Below are 16337 nucleotides of genomic sequence, written 5' to 3' on the forward strand. Positions count from 1 at the left end.
TGATCTTCAGCTTGCCTGATTTTTTTGATGGTGAGTCGATCTAGGATCGATCCCCGTTGGTGGGCCCATTGGGCTATTTCTCGTTCCAACCAGTGCACCACGACTGGTACATCAAAGGCTATATGTGGTATGTGCTATCCTGTCTGTGGGATGGTGCATATAAAAGATCCCTTGTTACTAATGAAAAAAAATGTAGTGGGTTCCTCTCTAACACTATATGTCAAAATTACCAAATCTTTGACATCCAATAGCAGATGATTAATAAATCAATGTGCTCTAATGGTGTCGTTAAAGAAAACTAACTTTAACTTTTCGTTGAAGGTGAAGACTGTATACCGTGTATTTTGAGTGGCAATTAATAGCCTCTTGCTCCCTGCCAATGTGGAGCTTTGTAACATATCTCTGCACTTGTCTGACAATGCCAGAACGCTGTCCAACATGAGTGACTATGCTATCTACGGTATCTGCCATTCCATCTGCAGTGTAGCACGAACACCAAGATTATCTCTGAGAGCACATCGGCCTCTTGTCTGACAATGCCAGAACGCTGTCCAACATGAGTGACTATGGTATCTACGGTATCTGCCATTCCATCTACAGCGTAGCACGAACACCAAGATTATCTCTGAAAGCACATCAGCCTCTTGTCTGTCCATCTGTACACATTACTGTCACGCCCTGCTAACACTACATCAATAACCCCGGGCTTCTGCTTAAAACCTCAGGTGAAGATTTTCACGAGATTCATACAACTCGGACAGAAGTCAGGTAGTTCAGTTAGCAAGTAGGGTCTCCACGAATACTCGAGTACTCGGGCACGGGCCGAGTCCAGCAAGACTCAAGTACCTGTGCAAGGAAAGCATTCTTATTTAATTATATCTTTTTTAATGTCATTTTGCCATATACTTGCAGCCAGTTACGTTATAGGGCTAGGAGAATATGTGGAACTCAATCCTATGGCATGATTTGGCATCCATGTTCAGTGCTGGATTTAAGATGCATACTGCTATTTTACTTTATTCCTTAGATTCATTATCATCTGGTGTAAGTGTCGGGTATTCGGGTCAAGTTTGACCCTCAACTATCCAAGTCCAATATTGGAGGCCCTATTAGCAAGCAGACCTTTCTTACCACTACCTGTTGCTACTTGCAATGGATCCATCTTAGACAGAGTATACTATACTCTACTTGAAATGGATCCATCTTAGACGGAGTATACTATACTCTACTTGCAATGGATCCATCTTAGATGGAGTATACTATACTCTACTTGCAATGGGTCCAGATCATGCTCAGTACACTTTACTCGAAACTGATTTGTATTAGACCCAGTACACTACTTTTAATAAATCTGAATTAGACCCAGTGTACTGTACTTACTTTTAATAAATCTGAATTAGACCCAGTATACTGTACTTACTTTTAATAAATCTGAATTAGACCCAGTATACTGTACTTACTTTTAATAAATCTGGATTGGACCCAGTATACTGTACTTACTTTTAATAAATCTGGATTGGACCCAGTGTACTGTACTTACTTTTAATAAATCTGGATTAGACCCAGTATACTGTACTTACTTTTAATAAATCTGGATTGGACCCAGTATACTGTACTTACTTTTAATAAATCTGAATTAGACCCAGTATACTGTACTTACTTTTAATAAATCTGGATTAGACCCAGTATACTGTACTTACTTTGAATAAATCTGGATTAGACCCAGTACACTTACATCTCAGTACACTATTAATAAATCTGGATTAGACCCAGTACACTGTACTTTTTAATAAATCTGGATTAGACCCAGTACACTGTACTTATAGGTAGTACTAAACCAAATAACTTCCAGCTGGGTCAAAGTTTGAGGTGCACCGAACTTTTGATAGAGAAGTGAACACCACAAGTCCTGTGATTGGTTATAAATGTGAGTGTGTTGGTTGTAAAAAATAATAGTTTCATCTGGGTAAAAAAATATGCAATTTCATTTCATCTAGTACCACTGTGTCAGGTAGCCTTGTGCTTGAAACATGTATGGGGTACCTGATGAAAAAGGTACTCCAATTTTGTGCAGAACTAGGGTAGTCATAGACGCTACCCGTTATCTCAGAAACGATCAGCTTGACCCCCAGTTTTTTCTGATTCACTTTAAGTGTGAGGGGTGGTAGTATTTATATCTGTGGCGTTTATGTTGATTGATACGCTGCAGGTAGGAGTTTTAGCCACATGTTACTATTGTCGTCTATGGGATTTGATTTGGTAGTATACACCCTTTAATAAATCTGGATTAGACCCAGTACACTATACTTTTAATAAATCTGGATTAGATCCAGTACATTACACTTGAAATGAAACTAGGTTGCACTAATACATTGTACCTGGTGCTGTCTACTTTGACACCGATTCCTTAAATAAAATCCAATTTGAAATTTACAGAAATGTCTTCTACAAAGATCTGATAACATTTTTCTCTTTCAACAAACACACATGTATGGCTTGATATTATTCAACATGCTTACCCGTGTACCATTCCATTTTCTTTGTAGTTGACCTGGATAAATTTTCCAAATCTACTCGAGTTGTTGTTGTGAACAGTTTTAGCATTGCCAAAAGCCTGAAAGAGAAACACAAAGGGGATTGATATAACACATTTACAATGAAAAAGAAAATGTTTACTGGCTGTAATGAGGAGCAAGAACTTGCATAGTCAGTGTACATGTATTTTAATATTTAATTAAAGGCACAGACAGTTTCTGTATGTGAAAATGGACACTAAGTTTAGTTAATCTACAAACCTGTAAAACATTTGGATAGTTAATTATATAAAGTCTGTGATGTTTAAACGGGGAAATACCGCCTAAAAATAACCAGAGTCTGTCTCCATAAACATTACTTCTCAGACAACGAGTGTTTTTAGAATTACCAAAAATACATTTTGGGGCATTACAAAAAGCTGGATGTCAAGAACCACTTTATGAGTATGAAAATCACAATTCCAAATAATAAAACAGGGCTTCTAGATTATGATAGTTAAGTCTATTTAGTAAATATGAATATCCTGACCCCACCCCAACCCCCAATGTTAGTGTTTTGAAGCTCTATCTCCCTCTTTAGGTGACATATCTGATTATTACTATTATTTAGTAAAATTGTATTAAGTTAAAGTAAATTGGGGCTAGTGAATTTTTAATTCTGGCTAGTAAATGTTTGAAATCACTGATCCCATGGCTAGTGGATTTTATAGAACATTCTAGAAGCCTTGTATAATTTAAGTACTTCTAATTTAAATGATCATAAATGGCTCTAATAGTGAAAAATACATTGTAGCTCTAAGATTGAAAAATATGTCGTAGTGTTTAAAAACCATGGTTGTCATTTTATTGTTGGTTTTTTTATTTTCAGTTTTCTAAGTTACGATATTGGTGTCTTATGTAATATCTGTACAACATACACATACATTATGACACACTGACAGTGCAGTACAGAAAGGTTTTTAATCTGTCATTCATCGCTTTTCACAAAGTACAAAATACATGTTAAAAAGGGCTATAAGTTCTCTTGAAACAAATTAACTTACACTGCTGAAAATGTTTAAATTTGTTTTCAATAAAACTGATATAAGCAATAGACCCAGGCAGTTCACCAGTGAAAAGTGTGACATATCACATTTAATCTACCAGCAAGAAAATGTTTGTGTGCATGCGCGGGCATGTATGTGTGTGTGTGTGTACGTGTGCGTGTGTGCATGTGTGTGTGTGTGCACGTGCATGCATGTGTTTGTGTGTGTGTGTGTGTGTGTGTGTGTGTGTGTGTCACATGGCATTTAAGGGATGAAATCAATGTTTTGAATCAAAGATTTATCCAAGCGTTGTACAGGCACCGAACATTGGCACCTTCCCAAAAGCAAATGTCACAGAAAATTCCCAATTTATTGACTATAAATTCCCAATATTTTGATGCATAAATTCTGTGGCTCGAAAAAAATTCTCAATTATGATTAAAATCGTACTAATTTTCCCAATCCGATCAGCCATGGGACTCTGGTGAAAAATCCTGGATAAATTCCTGTGAATGAAATCACCCTTTGATGGGTACCCTGCGCTTGTGTCAACCTCTAGCGTATTATGCATATCAACTATATACTAATAGAGAATACATACATTTCTTACACACCCGTTGGTGAGAACACCATGAGTTATTTTTGATGACACATAGTTGTTTACACACAAACATGTGTTAACAATTTCAAGACATACGACTGGCTGCTCCTAGGTGATGACCAGGTCACCAATGCCATACGTCCAATAAAAAAACAGCACAGTAGAAATCGATTACATTATGACTTATAGTTAACCTGGCAATCATGTGTCTGTGACATGTAAGGCAGCTACAAGTGCAAAGGGTTGTAAATATCTTTTAGTTGATAAAGATGTTAAAATATGCACCAAACCTGGTTTTAGAGAATATGTAAAAAAATTGAATAATACATTTGTGTCCAATAGACACCATTTATCTCACAACTTGTTGTTTAAAAACATATCAAACTCACTTTCGCTCGTTAGAAACATTTTAAAACAACTCGTCTTGAGATAAATGGTATCTAACACCACTCATGTATTATTCTCTATGTATTACATGAGTGGCCATTAGATACCACAAGTTGTTTTGAAATGTACAAAATGTTTTAAGATAAATATATCTAATAGACACGATTGTAATATTCTTTTTTTTTTACGTATCTCAAAAGAAAACACATTTAAGTAGAAAATAACTAGTTACCGGTAATGATGTAAAATATCGGTTTTATCCTGTGAAGGTAAGAATGGGAAATTCTGCGAGGCTTGCCAAGCAGAATTTCTCATTCAGCCTGAACAGGATAAAGCCAATATGCTAAGTCATTAACTAGTTACTATCTTTATCCTGCAGACCATAAAAATTAAGGAAAAAAGCTATTATTTCTGTCATTTCAGCTAAATTGCACATGACCCAGAGGTGAAATGAGCGATTTTGTAATGTAGCGATGTAACTCTCTGATATGGTACAAGTTACAAGGCAAACTATTTGGAAAAGATGGGTTAAAACAAATGCCCAATTTCCATTAGGTAATTGCTGTGGCCCTACAGCTAATCACTGTAAAGATATCGTAGGTGAAAGTTTTTAAAGTTTTTTTTTTTTACAAAGATAAGATAGATAAAACCTTGTTGAATAAATGCCAGCTTCCAGGAAATGAAAAAAACCGCCAGAAAATTAAGGGAACTAAATGACTAATAAAGATTAAGGCTGCTGCCAAATGCATGCGCACTCTATGATAAAATAATAGTTTTCTTCCAGGTTCTTTAAACAATTTTGTTTAAATGTATAAAAAAACCTACAACATTTTTGTCATATCTACAGCTATTAACCTCTTTGTCCCATGGAATCATTCCAGGAAAGTGAAATGCGTACAGTGCATTCTTGTAGGTATATTGAACTCAATCAGTTAGTGTTCTCTGTGCCAGTTTCACTCTACCTCCTACAGTAAACCATCTGTTTATTGAATCACAACATTCCCCCCACCACCCCAAACATTAATTGTGTTCTCTGTATCAGTTTATTACCATTTACAGTAAACCATCTGTTTATTGAATCACAGGGCTCGAATTTAATGATGGCACCAATGGCAATTGTCATCGTTGAGATATAAATTGCTGTAGGCAGGGAGCATCACCGATGGCACTTTTATGCCATTGGTAAAGCTCCTCAACAATGGCAAGATGTACACACCTGGTGTACATTATCTGCCAGTATTTAACATTTGCACATTTAAGATATGTCTACATACAGACAAACCAGCCCTGGTGGCATCGTGATTAGGCCATCAGTCTACAGGCTGATAGGTACTGGGTTCGGATCCCAGTCGAGGCATGGGATTTTTAATCCAGATACCAACTCCAAACCCTGAGTGAGTGCTCCGCAAGGCTCAATGGGTAGGTGTAAACCACTTGCACCGACCAGTGATCCATAACTGGTTCAACAAAGGCCATGGTTTGTGCTATCCTGCCTGTGGAAAGCGCAAATAAAAGATCCCTTGCTGCCTGTCATAAAAGAGTAGCCTATGTGGCGACAGCAGGTTTCCTCTAAAAAACAGTGTCCGAATGACCATATGCTCTAGTGGCATCGTTAAATAAAACAAACTTTACTTTTTTTTCATACAGACAAATAATATTTCAGTCAAGTTTATTTGCTGCAAAAGTCACTTTAAAAAAAGACTGCCTTGGGCAGGCTCAAAATTGCCATTGGTGGGCCTTTTCGGCCACAGCAATTCTTTTTAAAATTGCCATAGAAGATAAATTCTTAACTTTGGGCCCTGGAATCACAACATTCACCCCTACCCCGAACATTAATTGTATTCTCTGTACCAGCTTTATTACCATTTACAGTAAACCATCTGTTTGTTGAAACACAACAACATTCCCCACCCACCCACCCCAAACATTAATTATGTCAGCTTCATTACCATTTACAGCAAAAGTTAAAAGTTTGCCTTCTTTAACGACACCACTAGAGCACATTGATTAATCAATCATCGGCTTTTGGATGTCAAACATTTGGTATTTCTGATATGTAGTCGTCAGAGACAACCTGCTACATTTTTCCTAATGCAGGAAGGGACCTTTTATATGCACTTTACCACAGACAGGAAAGCATATACCACGGCCTTTGACCAGTTATGGTACACTGGTTGGAAAGATAGAAAAAACAATCAGTTGAATGGATCTACCGCTGTGGTTCAATCCTGCGACACAAGCACTTAAAGTGAGCACTCAATCGACTAAACTAAATCCTGCCTGCATTTACAGTAAACCATTTGTTTATTGAATCATCATGACATTAATTTTGTTCTCTGTGCCAGCTTCATTACTAGCTATGGTAAACCACCTGTCTATTGAATCATCACAACATTACCTCTATGCCTGTTTCATTACCAATTACAGTAAACCTTCTCTTTATTGAATCATCACAACATTACCTCTATGCCTGTTTCATTACCAATTACAGTAAACCTTCTCTCTATTGAATCATCACATTACCTCTATGCCTGCCTGTTTCATTACCAATTACAGTAAACCTTCTCTTTATTGAATCATCATGACATTAATTTTGTTCTCTGTGCCAGCTTCATTACCATCTACAGTAAACCATCTGGTTTTTTACTCATCACATTACACTGTTCCAGCTTCATTACCATCTACAGTAAACCATCTGTTTTTTTACTTATCACATTAAACTGTGCCAGCTTCATTACCATCTACAGTAAACCATCTGGGGTTTTTTACTTATCACATTAAACTGTGCCAGCTTCATTACCATCTACAGTAAACCATCTGGGTTTTTTTACTTATCACATTAAACTGTGCCAGCTTTATTACCATCTACAGTAAACCATCTGGGGTTTTTTATTTATCACATTAAACTGTGCCAGCTTCATTACCATCTACAGTAAACCATCTGGTTTTTTACTTATCACATTAAACTGTGCCAGCTTCATTACCATCTACAGTAAACCATCTGAGTTTTTTACTCATCACATTAAACTGTGCCAGCTTCATTACCATCTACCGTAAACCATCTGGTTTTTTACTCATCACATTAAACTCTGTGCCAGCTTCATTACCATCTACAGTAAACCATCTGGGGTTTTTTACTTATCACATTAAACTGTGCCAGCTTCATTACCATCTACAGTAAACCATCTGGGGTTTTTACTTATCACATTAAACTGTACCAGCTTCATTACCATCTACAGTAAACCATCTGGGATTTTTACTTATCACATTAAACTGTGCCAGCTTCATTACCATGTACAGTAAACCAACTGGGTTTTTTTTTGTTACTCATCACATTAAACTCTGTGCCAGCTTCATTACAACCTACAGTAAACCATCTTTTTATTGAATCATCATGACATTAATTGTGTTCTTTTTGCCAGCTTCATTACCAGAAAGTCAAATAAATAGCATTTTACAGGATCAACTCTAAACAAAAGGAATATTTGTTTAATCAGATGATTAGATGAGGGAATGACTCTCCACACAGTAATTGATCCTATGACCAATACTGATCCCATGACCAATATTGATCCCATGTTGATACTATGACCAATATTGATCCCATGACCAATATTGATCCCATGTTGATATTATGACCAATATTGATCCCATGACCAATATTGATCCCATGTTGATACATGTACTATGACCAATATTGATGCCATGTTAATACATGTACTATGACCAATATTGATCCCATGTTCATACTATGGCCAATATAAATCCTGGGATCAATATTAATCCTATAAATCCTTGGACCAATATTGATCCTATGACCAATATTGATCCTGTGGACACAATATTTAACATGAACTATGCCAATTTAAATTCAAACAAGCTGTCAGTGACTTACATGGTAACCTGGTACAGCTATGTTTCAAAATGAACAGTTACAAACTATTTCATAGAATGTTTTACAATGATTTTGGACACTTGGAAAAAATATTGTATTATTTCCAAAATCAATTTGCTTAAAATACATCTGGATTGTCACTGTACAACAAAACAGTAGTGAACATGTATGTTTAGTTTAGTTACCAGATATGCAAATAAAACTTACGGTTAAAGTTGTTTTTGTTTAACGACACCACTAGAGCACACTGACTTATTAATCATCGGCTATTGGATACATTGTCAAACATTTGGTAATTTTTAACAAAGTGTCTCAACATAACAAACAGTCAGTTACCTAGATGTAAAAGTCAAGTGAACTGACTTCTAGTTAGCTAAGATTTTAAAATATTGTTCCCCGACCACATGCAGACATTTAGAGCTGTATCTACACAGCCTTTATGACACTTCAATGCATGTAACTGTAACACACTGTACAGGTACAGACATATATGTACACAGTACATGTACTTCTGTACTGGGGGTTTTTCTCCTTGCATAAACAGTTTTATTTAACGTTAGAAGGAATAAAGCAAACTATTTATGAGCCCATACATTTATTTGTAAACACAACTGGATTACAAATAGCACAAAAGAGTGTGGTATATTCATACATGTCCTTGCCAGAGGTTAAGTGTGTGTGTGTGTGTGTGTGTGTGTGTGTGTGTGTATATATAAATAATAACTAGTTAATGACATTGGATATCTGCTCTATCCTGTGAAGGTAAGAACAGGATAAAACAGATATCCGATATCATTAGCTAGCTCTTATATTTATCCTGCAGACCATAAAAATTAAGGGAAAAGCTATTATTTCTGTTATTTCAGCCATATTGTACGATGATCTAGAGGACATATGAGTGATTTTGTAATGTAGCTATGCATGTGACATCACATGAGGGGAGTCAAAAGTCATATCCTGCTAGTAACAGGATATGACTTTGCTTTGTCTGTCATCATATTCTGTCAATAGAAACGGTGGTTGCAGGAGAAATGTATGTATAAAACCAGCGTGGGTACAGCTATTGTTTACATGTATGGGCTGTTCTGCAGTATTCCAGGTTACAGATGTTTTAAAGCTATTTTAAAGTTTGTTTATTTTGTTTAATGACGCCACTAGAGCACATTGATTTATTGATCATCCGCTATTAATTGGATGTCAAAGACAATATACAGCTGAATCCCGTTGGATTGAACCCCGTTGGTGCTCCAGAAAGTCTTCGATCCATCAGGCAGTTCGGTCAACAATGTGTAAGTGTAACTTGGCACTTTGTTTTTGGTTCAAGCATTGTGGTGTATTCGACCCTTCCGAGATCGACCCTAGTTCGAGCATTACAGTGTATTCGACCCTTCCGAGATCGACCCTAGTTCGAGCGCTGCAGTGTATTCGACCCTTCCGAGATCGACCCTAGTTCGAGTGCTGCAGTGTATTCGACCCTTCCGAGATCGACCCTTGTTCGAGCGCTGCAGTGTATTCGACCCTTCCGAGATCGACCCTAGTTCGAGCGCTGCAGTGTATTCGACCCTTCCGAGATCGACCCTAGTTCGAGCGCTGCAATGTATTCGACCCTTCCGAGATCGACCCTAGTTCGAGCGTTCCAGTGTATTCGACCCTTCCGAGATCGACCCTAGTTCGAGCGCTGCAGTGTATTCGACCCTTCCGAGATCGACCCTAGTTCGTGCGCTGCAGTGTATTCGACCCTTCCGAGATCGACCCTAGTTCGAGCACTGCAGTGTATTCGACCCTTCCGAGATCGACCCTAGTTCGAGCGTTACAGTGTATTCGACCCTTCCGAGATCGACCCAGTGAGATTCTACTGTAATTGGTCAAATGTTTGATATATAGTCTTAGAAAGGAAAAAAGTAAAGTTTGTTTTATTTAATGATGCCAGTAGAGCACATTGATTTATCTTATTATCGGCTATTGGACGTCAAACATATGGTCATTCTGACACTGGTTTTTTAGAGGAAATCCGCTGTCGCCACATAGGCTACTCTTTTATGACAGGCAGCATGGGAATTTTTATTTGTGCTTCCCACAGGCAGGACAGCACAAACTATGGCCTTTGTTGAACCAGTTACGGATCACTGGTCATTACCAATGGTTCCCTCAAGGGGTTCGGTGCACACCTTTTTACCAAATAGTGGTGGCTATATAAGGTGTTATTTTCATTTTGAGTTTTAATTCATATTACTAGTACAGGTACAGGTATATCCTATAAAAGGAAGATGAAATTATGTAATCAATCAAGCCAGCGCAATTTTCAAGAAAATTAATATTTGTTGAATGACAACATAACACATTTTAATCCATGGCTATTGATTTAATTCTTTCAACATTTGTTAGATACGAGAGATAGAGAGAGAGAGAGAGAGAGAGAGAGAGAGAGAGAGAGAGAGGGAGAGAGAGAGAGAGGGGGAGAGAGAGAGAGAGAGAGAGAGAGAGAGAGAGAGAGAGAGAGAGAGAGAGAGAGAGAGAGAGAGAGAGAGGAGAGGAGAGGAGAGGGAGAGAGAGGGGAGGGAGAGAGGGGGAGGGAGGAAATAAAGATACACATATATACAGAGTGAGAGGATAATGGGAAAGGATAGAGATAGAGACAGAGAGAGAGAGAGAGAGGGGGAAGAGGGGGGTGAGGGAGGAAATAAAGATACACATATATACAGAGTGAGAGGATAATGGGAAAGGAGAGAGAGAGAGAGAGAGAGAGAGAGAGAGAGAGAGAGAGAGAGAGAGAGAGAGAGAGAGAGAGAGAGCTACATGTATAGAGAGGGAAAAGGAGAGAAGGAAGAAGGAAGAAGAAACTTGCCACTGTATTTCACAGGCTATTTCTGAAAACCGGCAAGGTAGCTTTTACAAAAAAATTTCCATAAGTAAGACAATATATAAACCACATGGGACATTTGCTGAGATGGTAAAACAAAATGACTTAGCCAAAATATCTATTTCATCTCAAGTGAGCACACTACCACTAAGCTACACCAAACGCCTAGCTATTTTTAACTCCATAGAGCTGCAGCAAACAAATGTATTTTTCGGTTGTCCTGACTGGAAGTCAAGAGCCATTGATCATGGACTGACGGAAGCACAGACACCACACACTGGCTGCATATATATGTTCTTACAATCAGCCTCATTTCTTCAACCCACCATCATCAAAGAAAGAATTTCCTTGGAAGCCCTCCAAAGAGTCGAATGTCTGTCATCCACAACCAATTTCTCTCTCAAAAGTACCAACACTTCCACACACCTGCTAATCAAACAACTTAAACATGTGTGAAAACTACAAAGTGTACGCTACCATTTTCACTGGGTGTGCAGTGTTGATGAAAGACCGTAAACCCAGATATAGCTTCCATCATTCAGCCACATTCACCTTGATTCAATGACAACTACCTTGATTCAAACATAGCCACTTTGATTCACTTGATGTCACCTAGCCACTTTGTTTCACTCAAAGCCACTTTGATTCACTCAAAGCCACTTTGATTCACTCGATGTCACCTAGCCACTTTGATTCACTCAAAACCACCTAGCCACTTTGATTCACTCAAATCCACCTAGCCACTTTGATTCATTCAAAGCCACTTTGATTCACTCAGTTACCTAGCCACTTTGATTCACTCAAAACCACTGATTCACGCAAAGACATCTAGCCACTTTGATTCACTCAAAGCCACCTAGCCACTTTGATTCACTCAAAGTCACCTAGCCACTTTGATTCACTCAAAGCCACCTAGCCACTTTGATTCACCCAAAGCCACCTAACCACTTTGATTCACTCAAAGCCACTTTGATTCACTCAGTCACCTAGCCACTTTGATTCACTCAAAACCACTTTGATTCACTCAAAGCCACCTAGCCAATTTGATTCACTCAAAGACATCTAGCCACTTTGATTCACTCGATGTCACCTAGCCACTTTGATTCACTCAGTCAACTAGCCACTTTGATTCACTCAAAACCACCTAGCCACTTTGATTCACTCAAATCCACCTAGCCACTTTGATTCACTCGATGTCACCTAGCCACTTTGATTCACTCAGTCAACTAGCCACTTTGATTCACTCAAAACCACCTAGCCACTTTGATTCACTCAAATCCACCTAGCCACTTTGATTCATTCAAAGCCACTTTGATTCATTCAAAGCCACTTTGATTCACTCAGTCACCTAGCCACTTTGATTCACTCAAAGCCACCTAGCCACTTTGATTCACTCAAAGTCACCTAGCCACTTTGATTCACTCAAAGCCACCTAGCCACTTTGATTCACCCAAAGCCACCTAACCACTTTGATTCACTCAAAGTCACCTAGCCACTTTGATTCACTCAAAACCACTTTGATTCACTCAAAGCCACCTAGCCAATTTGATTCACTCAAAGACATCTAGCCACTTTGATTCACTCAAAGCCACCTAGCCACTTTGATTCACTCAAAGTCACCTAGCCAATTTGATTCACTCAAAGCCATTCAGCCAATTTGATTCACTCACAGCCACTTTTATCCCCCAGCCACTTTGATTCACTCACAGCCACTTTGATCCCCCAGCCACTTTGATTCACTCACAGCCACTTTTATCCCCCAGCCAATTTGATTCACTCAAAGGGGTGGGACATATCACAGTATTAAACTGATTCACTCACAGCTACTGTGATCCACTTTGATTCTTGAAATCATAATCACTATATTCATTCACAGCCACTTTGATTCAGTTACAATCACTATAATTCACTCACAGACACTATTATTCACTCAGCCAGTTTGATTTACTCACAGCCATTTTGATTCAGTTACAATCACTATAATTCACTCACAGACACTATTATTCACTCAGCCAGTTTGATTTACTCACAGCCATTTTGATTCAGTTACAATCACTATAATTCACTCACAGACACTATTATTCACTCAGCCAGTTTGATTTACTCACAGCCATTTTGTTTCAACCATAACCACTATTATTCACTAACATCCTATACCTACATATAAATATATGTGTACATACCACGACTCACCTTGTTTATGCATTGCCAAATTAGCCAATTGCTACATTTTATACAAAGTGGTTACAACATTTAATATAAATTAACCACTAAAAGTTTGCTTAAATTACGTAGCTACTTTTCAATAAGTTACAAATATTCTACACATCTGAAAAGCAGGCTAAAACAAATCTCTTCTCCTGATATACAGACCTATCTCATATTTTATCCAAAACTTAAATACGTGTACAAGTATTTTTTTTATAATTTATTTAATGATACACTCAACACATTTTATTTACGGTTATATGGCGACGTACATATGGTTAAGGACCACACAGATATTGAGGGAGGAAACCCACTGTCGCCACGCAATGGGCTACTCTTTCCGATTAGCAGCAAGGGATATTTTATATGCACCATCCCACAGACAGGATAGCACATACCACAGCCTTTGATGTAACAGTTGCTGTGCACTGGCTGGAACGAAAAATAGCCCAATGGGCTCACCGACAGGGATCGATACTAGACTGACTACGCATTAAGCGAGTGTTCGTACATGTATAGACATCTCAATGTTTTGTCCCACACCTATAAAGTGCACGCCTGATGCGCAGTCAGTCTAGGATCAATCCCCGTTGGTGGACCCATAGGGATATTTCTCGTTCCAGCCAGAGCACCACAACTGGTATATCAAAGGCAGTGGTATGTGTTATCCTGTCTGTGGGATGGTGCATATAAAAGATCCCTTGCTACTAATGAAAAACTGTATCAGGTTTCCTCTCTAAGACTATATGTCAAAATTAGCCGATGATTAATATATCAATGTGCTCTAGTGGTGTCATTAAACAAAACAAAATTTACTATTTACTACAAATATATTTTACATATCTGAAAATAGGATAAAACAAAACTCTTTCCCTGAAACATACAGACCTATCTCATATTTTATCCCAAACTTAAATACGCATGCATGTAGACACATCTCAGTGCTTTGTCCCACACCCAAATTTATGTAAATGGCACATCTACAGGAACCATCTCATTTTCACAACACATGGCCCAAGATGAGTCAGTTTTATGGTGGGCCTCCCAGCATGAAAGTAGCCTTGATCGTCATTAGCAACACTTAACTCCCTGTATGTATTGATATTATCAGAGGGCAACTTCCACAACTCAAAGTTATGACAGCTTTTGTAATCGGAATCAATAATATGCTGCACACTTTACATCCACCAAGACATCCCAGTTAATCTTCAATCACCGTGTACATAGATAGATGATGCATGTTGATGTTTGTCTAAATATAGTATATATGGGACAACAAATGTCACGATTGAACAACAGCTTTACAAAGCACAATAAACTGATTTTGATTGTGCATTACGTGATACATTTAACATGTATAACATTTTATACAAGCTTCCAGTGTTTATTACGTTTTTGTCCTGAACTAATAAATCTTAAGCCCTATCAGTATTATACCCTTCAAGTCCTTGAAGGAAGGAAATGTTTTATTTAACAACGCACTCAACACATTTTACTTACAGTTATATGGCGTCAGACATATGGTTAAGGACCACACAGATATTGAGAGAGGAAACCTGCTGTCGCCACTTCATGGGCTACTTTTTTTTTGATTAGCAACAACAGATATTTTATATGCACCATCCCACAGACACGGTAGTACATACCACGGCCTTTGATATACCAGTCGTGGTGCACTGGCTTAAACGAGAAACAGCCCAATGGACCCACCGACGGGGATCGATCCCAAACCGACAGCGGGTCAAGCGATCGCTTTACCACTGGGCTACGTCCCACCTCTATATACTTAGATACATGTTGATGTTTGTCTAAATATAGTATATATGGGACAACAAATGTCATGATTGAACAACAGCTTTACAAAGCACAATAAACTGACTTTGATTGTGCATTACATGACTGGGCTTGAACTTAAGAATTTGTCTCACAAGGCAATTTTTTTTTAATTTCCACTGGTGAAATGATGACCAACCAATGGCAATTTGACCATGCCAACAGCAATTTAAAAAAAACTGACTTTTACAGCAAATAATCATGACTGAAAGGTTATTTTGCTGTATGTAGACATATTTCAAATGTCCAAATGTTAAATATTGGCAGATAATGTACACCAGGTGTATACATTTTGCCATCGTTGATTAGTTTTACCGACGGCACTTTCATGCTGCCATTACGTTCAAGCCCTGCATGATATATATGTATATTTTCCAGTGTTTATTAAATTTTAGTCCTGAACTAATAAATCCTAGCCTCTTAAATGGAAGGAAGGTTGGAAATGTTTTATTTAACGACGCACTCAACACATTTTATTTAGGGTTATATGGCGTTGGACATATGGTTAAGGACCACACAGATATTGAGAGATGAAACCCGCTGTCGCCACTTCATGGGCTACTCTTTTTGTTTAGCAGCAAGGGATCTTTTATATGCACCATTCCATAGACAGGATAGCTCATACCACAGCCTTTGATGTACCAGTTGTTCCAACCAGTGCAAGGCCATGGCATGTGCTTTCTTGTCTGTGGGAAAGTACATATAAGAGCTCCCTTGACTATGTGTTACAATTACCAAATGTTTGACATGTATCCAATAGCCGACGATTAATTAATCAATCAATGTGCTCTATAGCGGTACAAACTTCTTTTTTTTTTATCAGAGTCCTACTTAAAACATACACAAGAATATATAACGTAACCCCGCCCAACTGAAAACCTACACAGGAACATAGATGTAGTTGTGACCTATTCTAGAAATGTGTCGTGGTCATGTACACCACTTCACATCAGCATGTACATCTACGGAACGCCATGTGGTGTGTACAAGTGCA

The 16337-nt window shown here is 38.1% G+C and overlaps 1 protein-coding gene across 8 annotated transcripts in view; it reads right to left on the minus strand.

The window, feature by feature from the left end:
* LOC121381958 (unconventional myosin-IXAa-like) overlaps positions 1–16337 on the minus strand; it is a 178119-nt gene that overhangs the window by 119122 nt on the left and 42660 nt on the right. For all 8 annotated transcript variants that reach the window (XM_041511421.1, XM_041511404.1, XM_041511412.1 and 5 more), the window contains exon 3: positions 2520–2614. In XM_041511421.1, the coding sequence (XP_041367355.1) occupies positions 2520–2614 (95 nt within the window). The remainder of the gene's footprint in view (positions 1–2519; positions 2615–16337) is intronic.

This window comes from Gigantopelta aegis, chromosome 2 (assembly GCF_016097555.1).
Source record: "Gigantopelta aegis isolate Gae_Host chromosome 2, Gae_host_genome, whole genome shotgun sequence".
NCBI classification, from domain to species: Eukaryota; Metazoa; Mollusca; class Gastropoda; order Neomphalida; family Peltospiridae; genus Gigantopelta; species Gigantopelta aegis.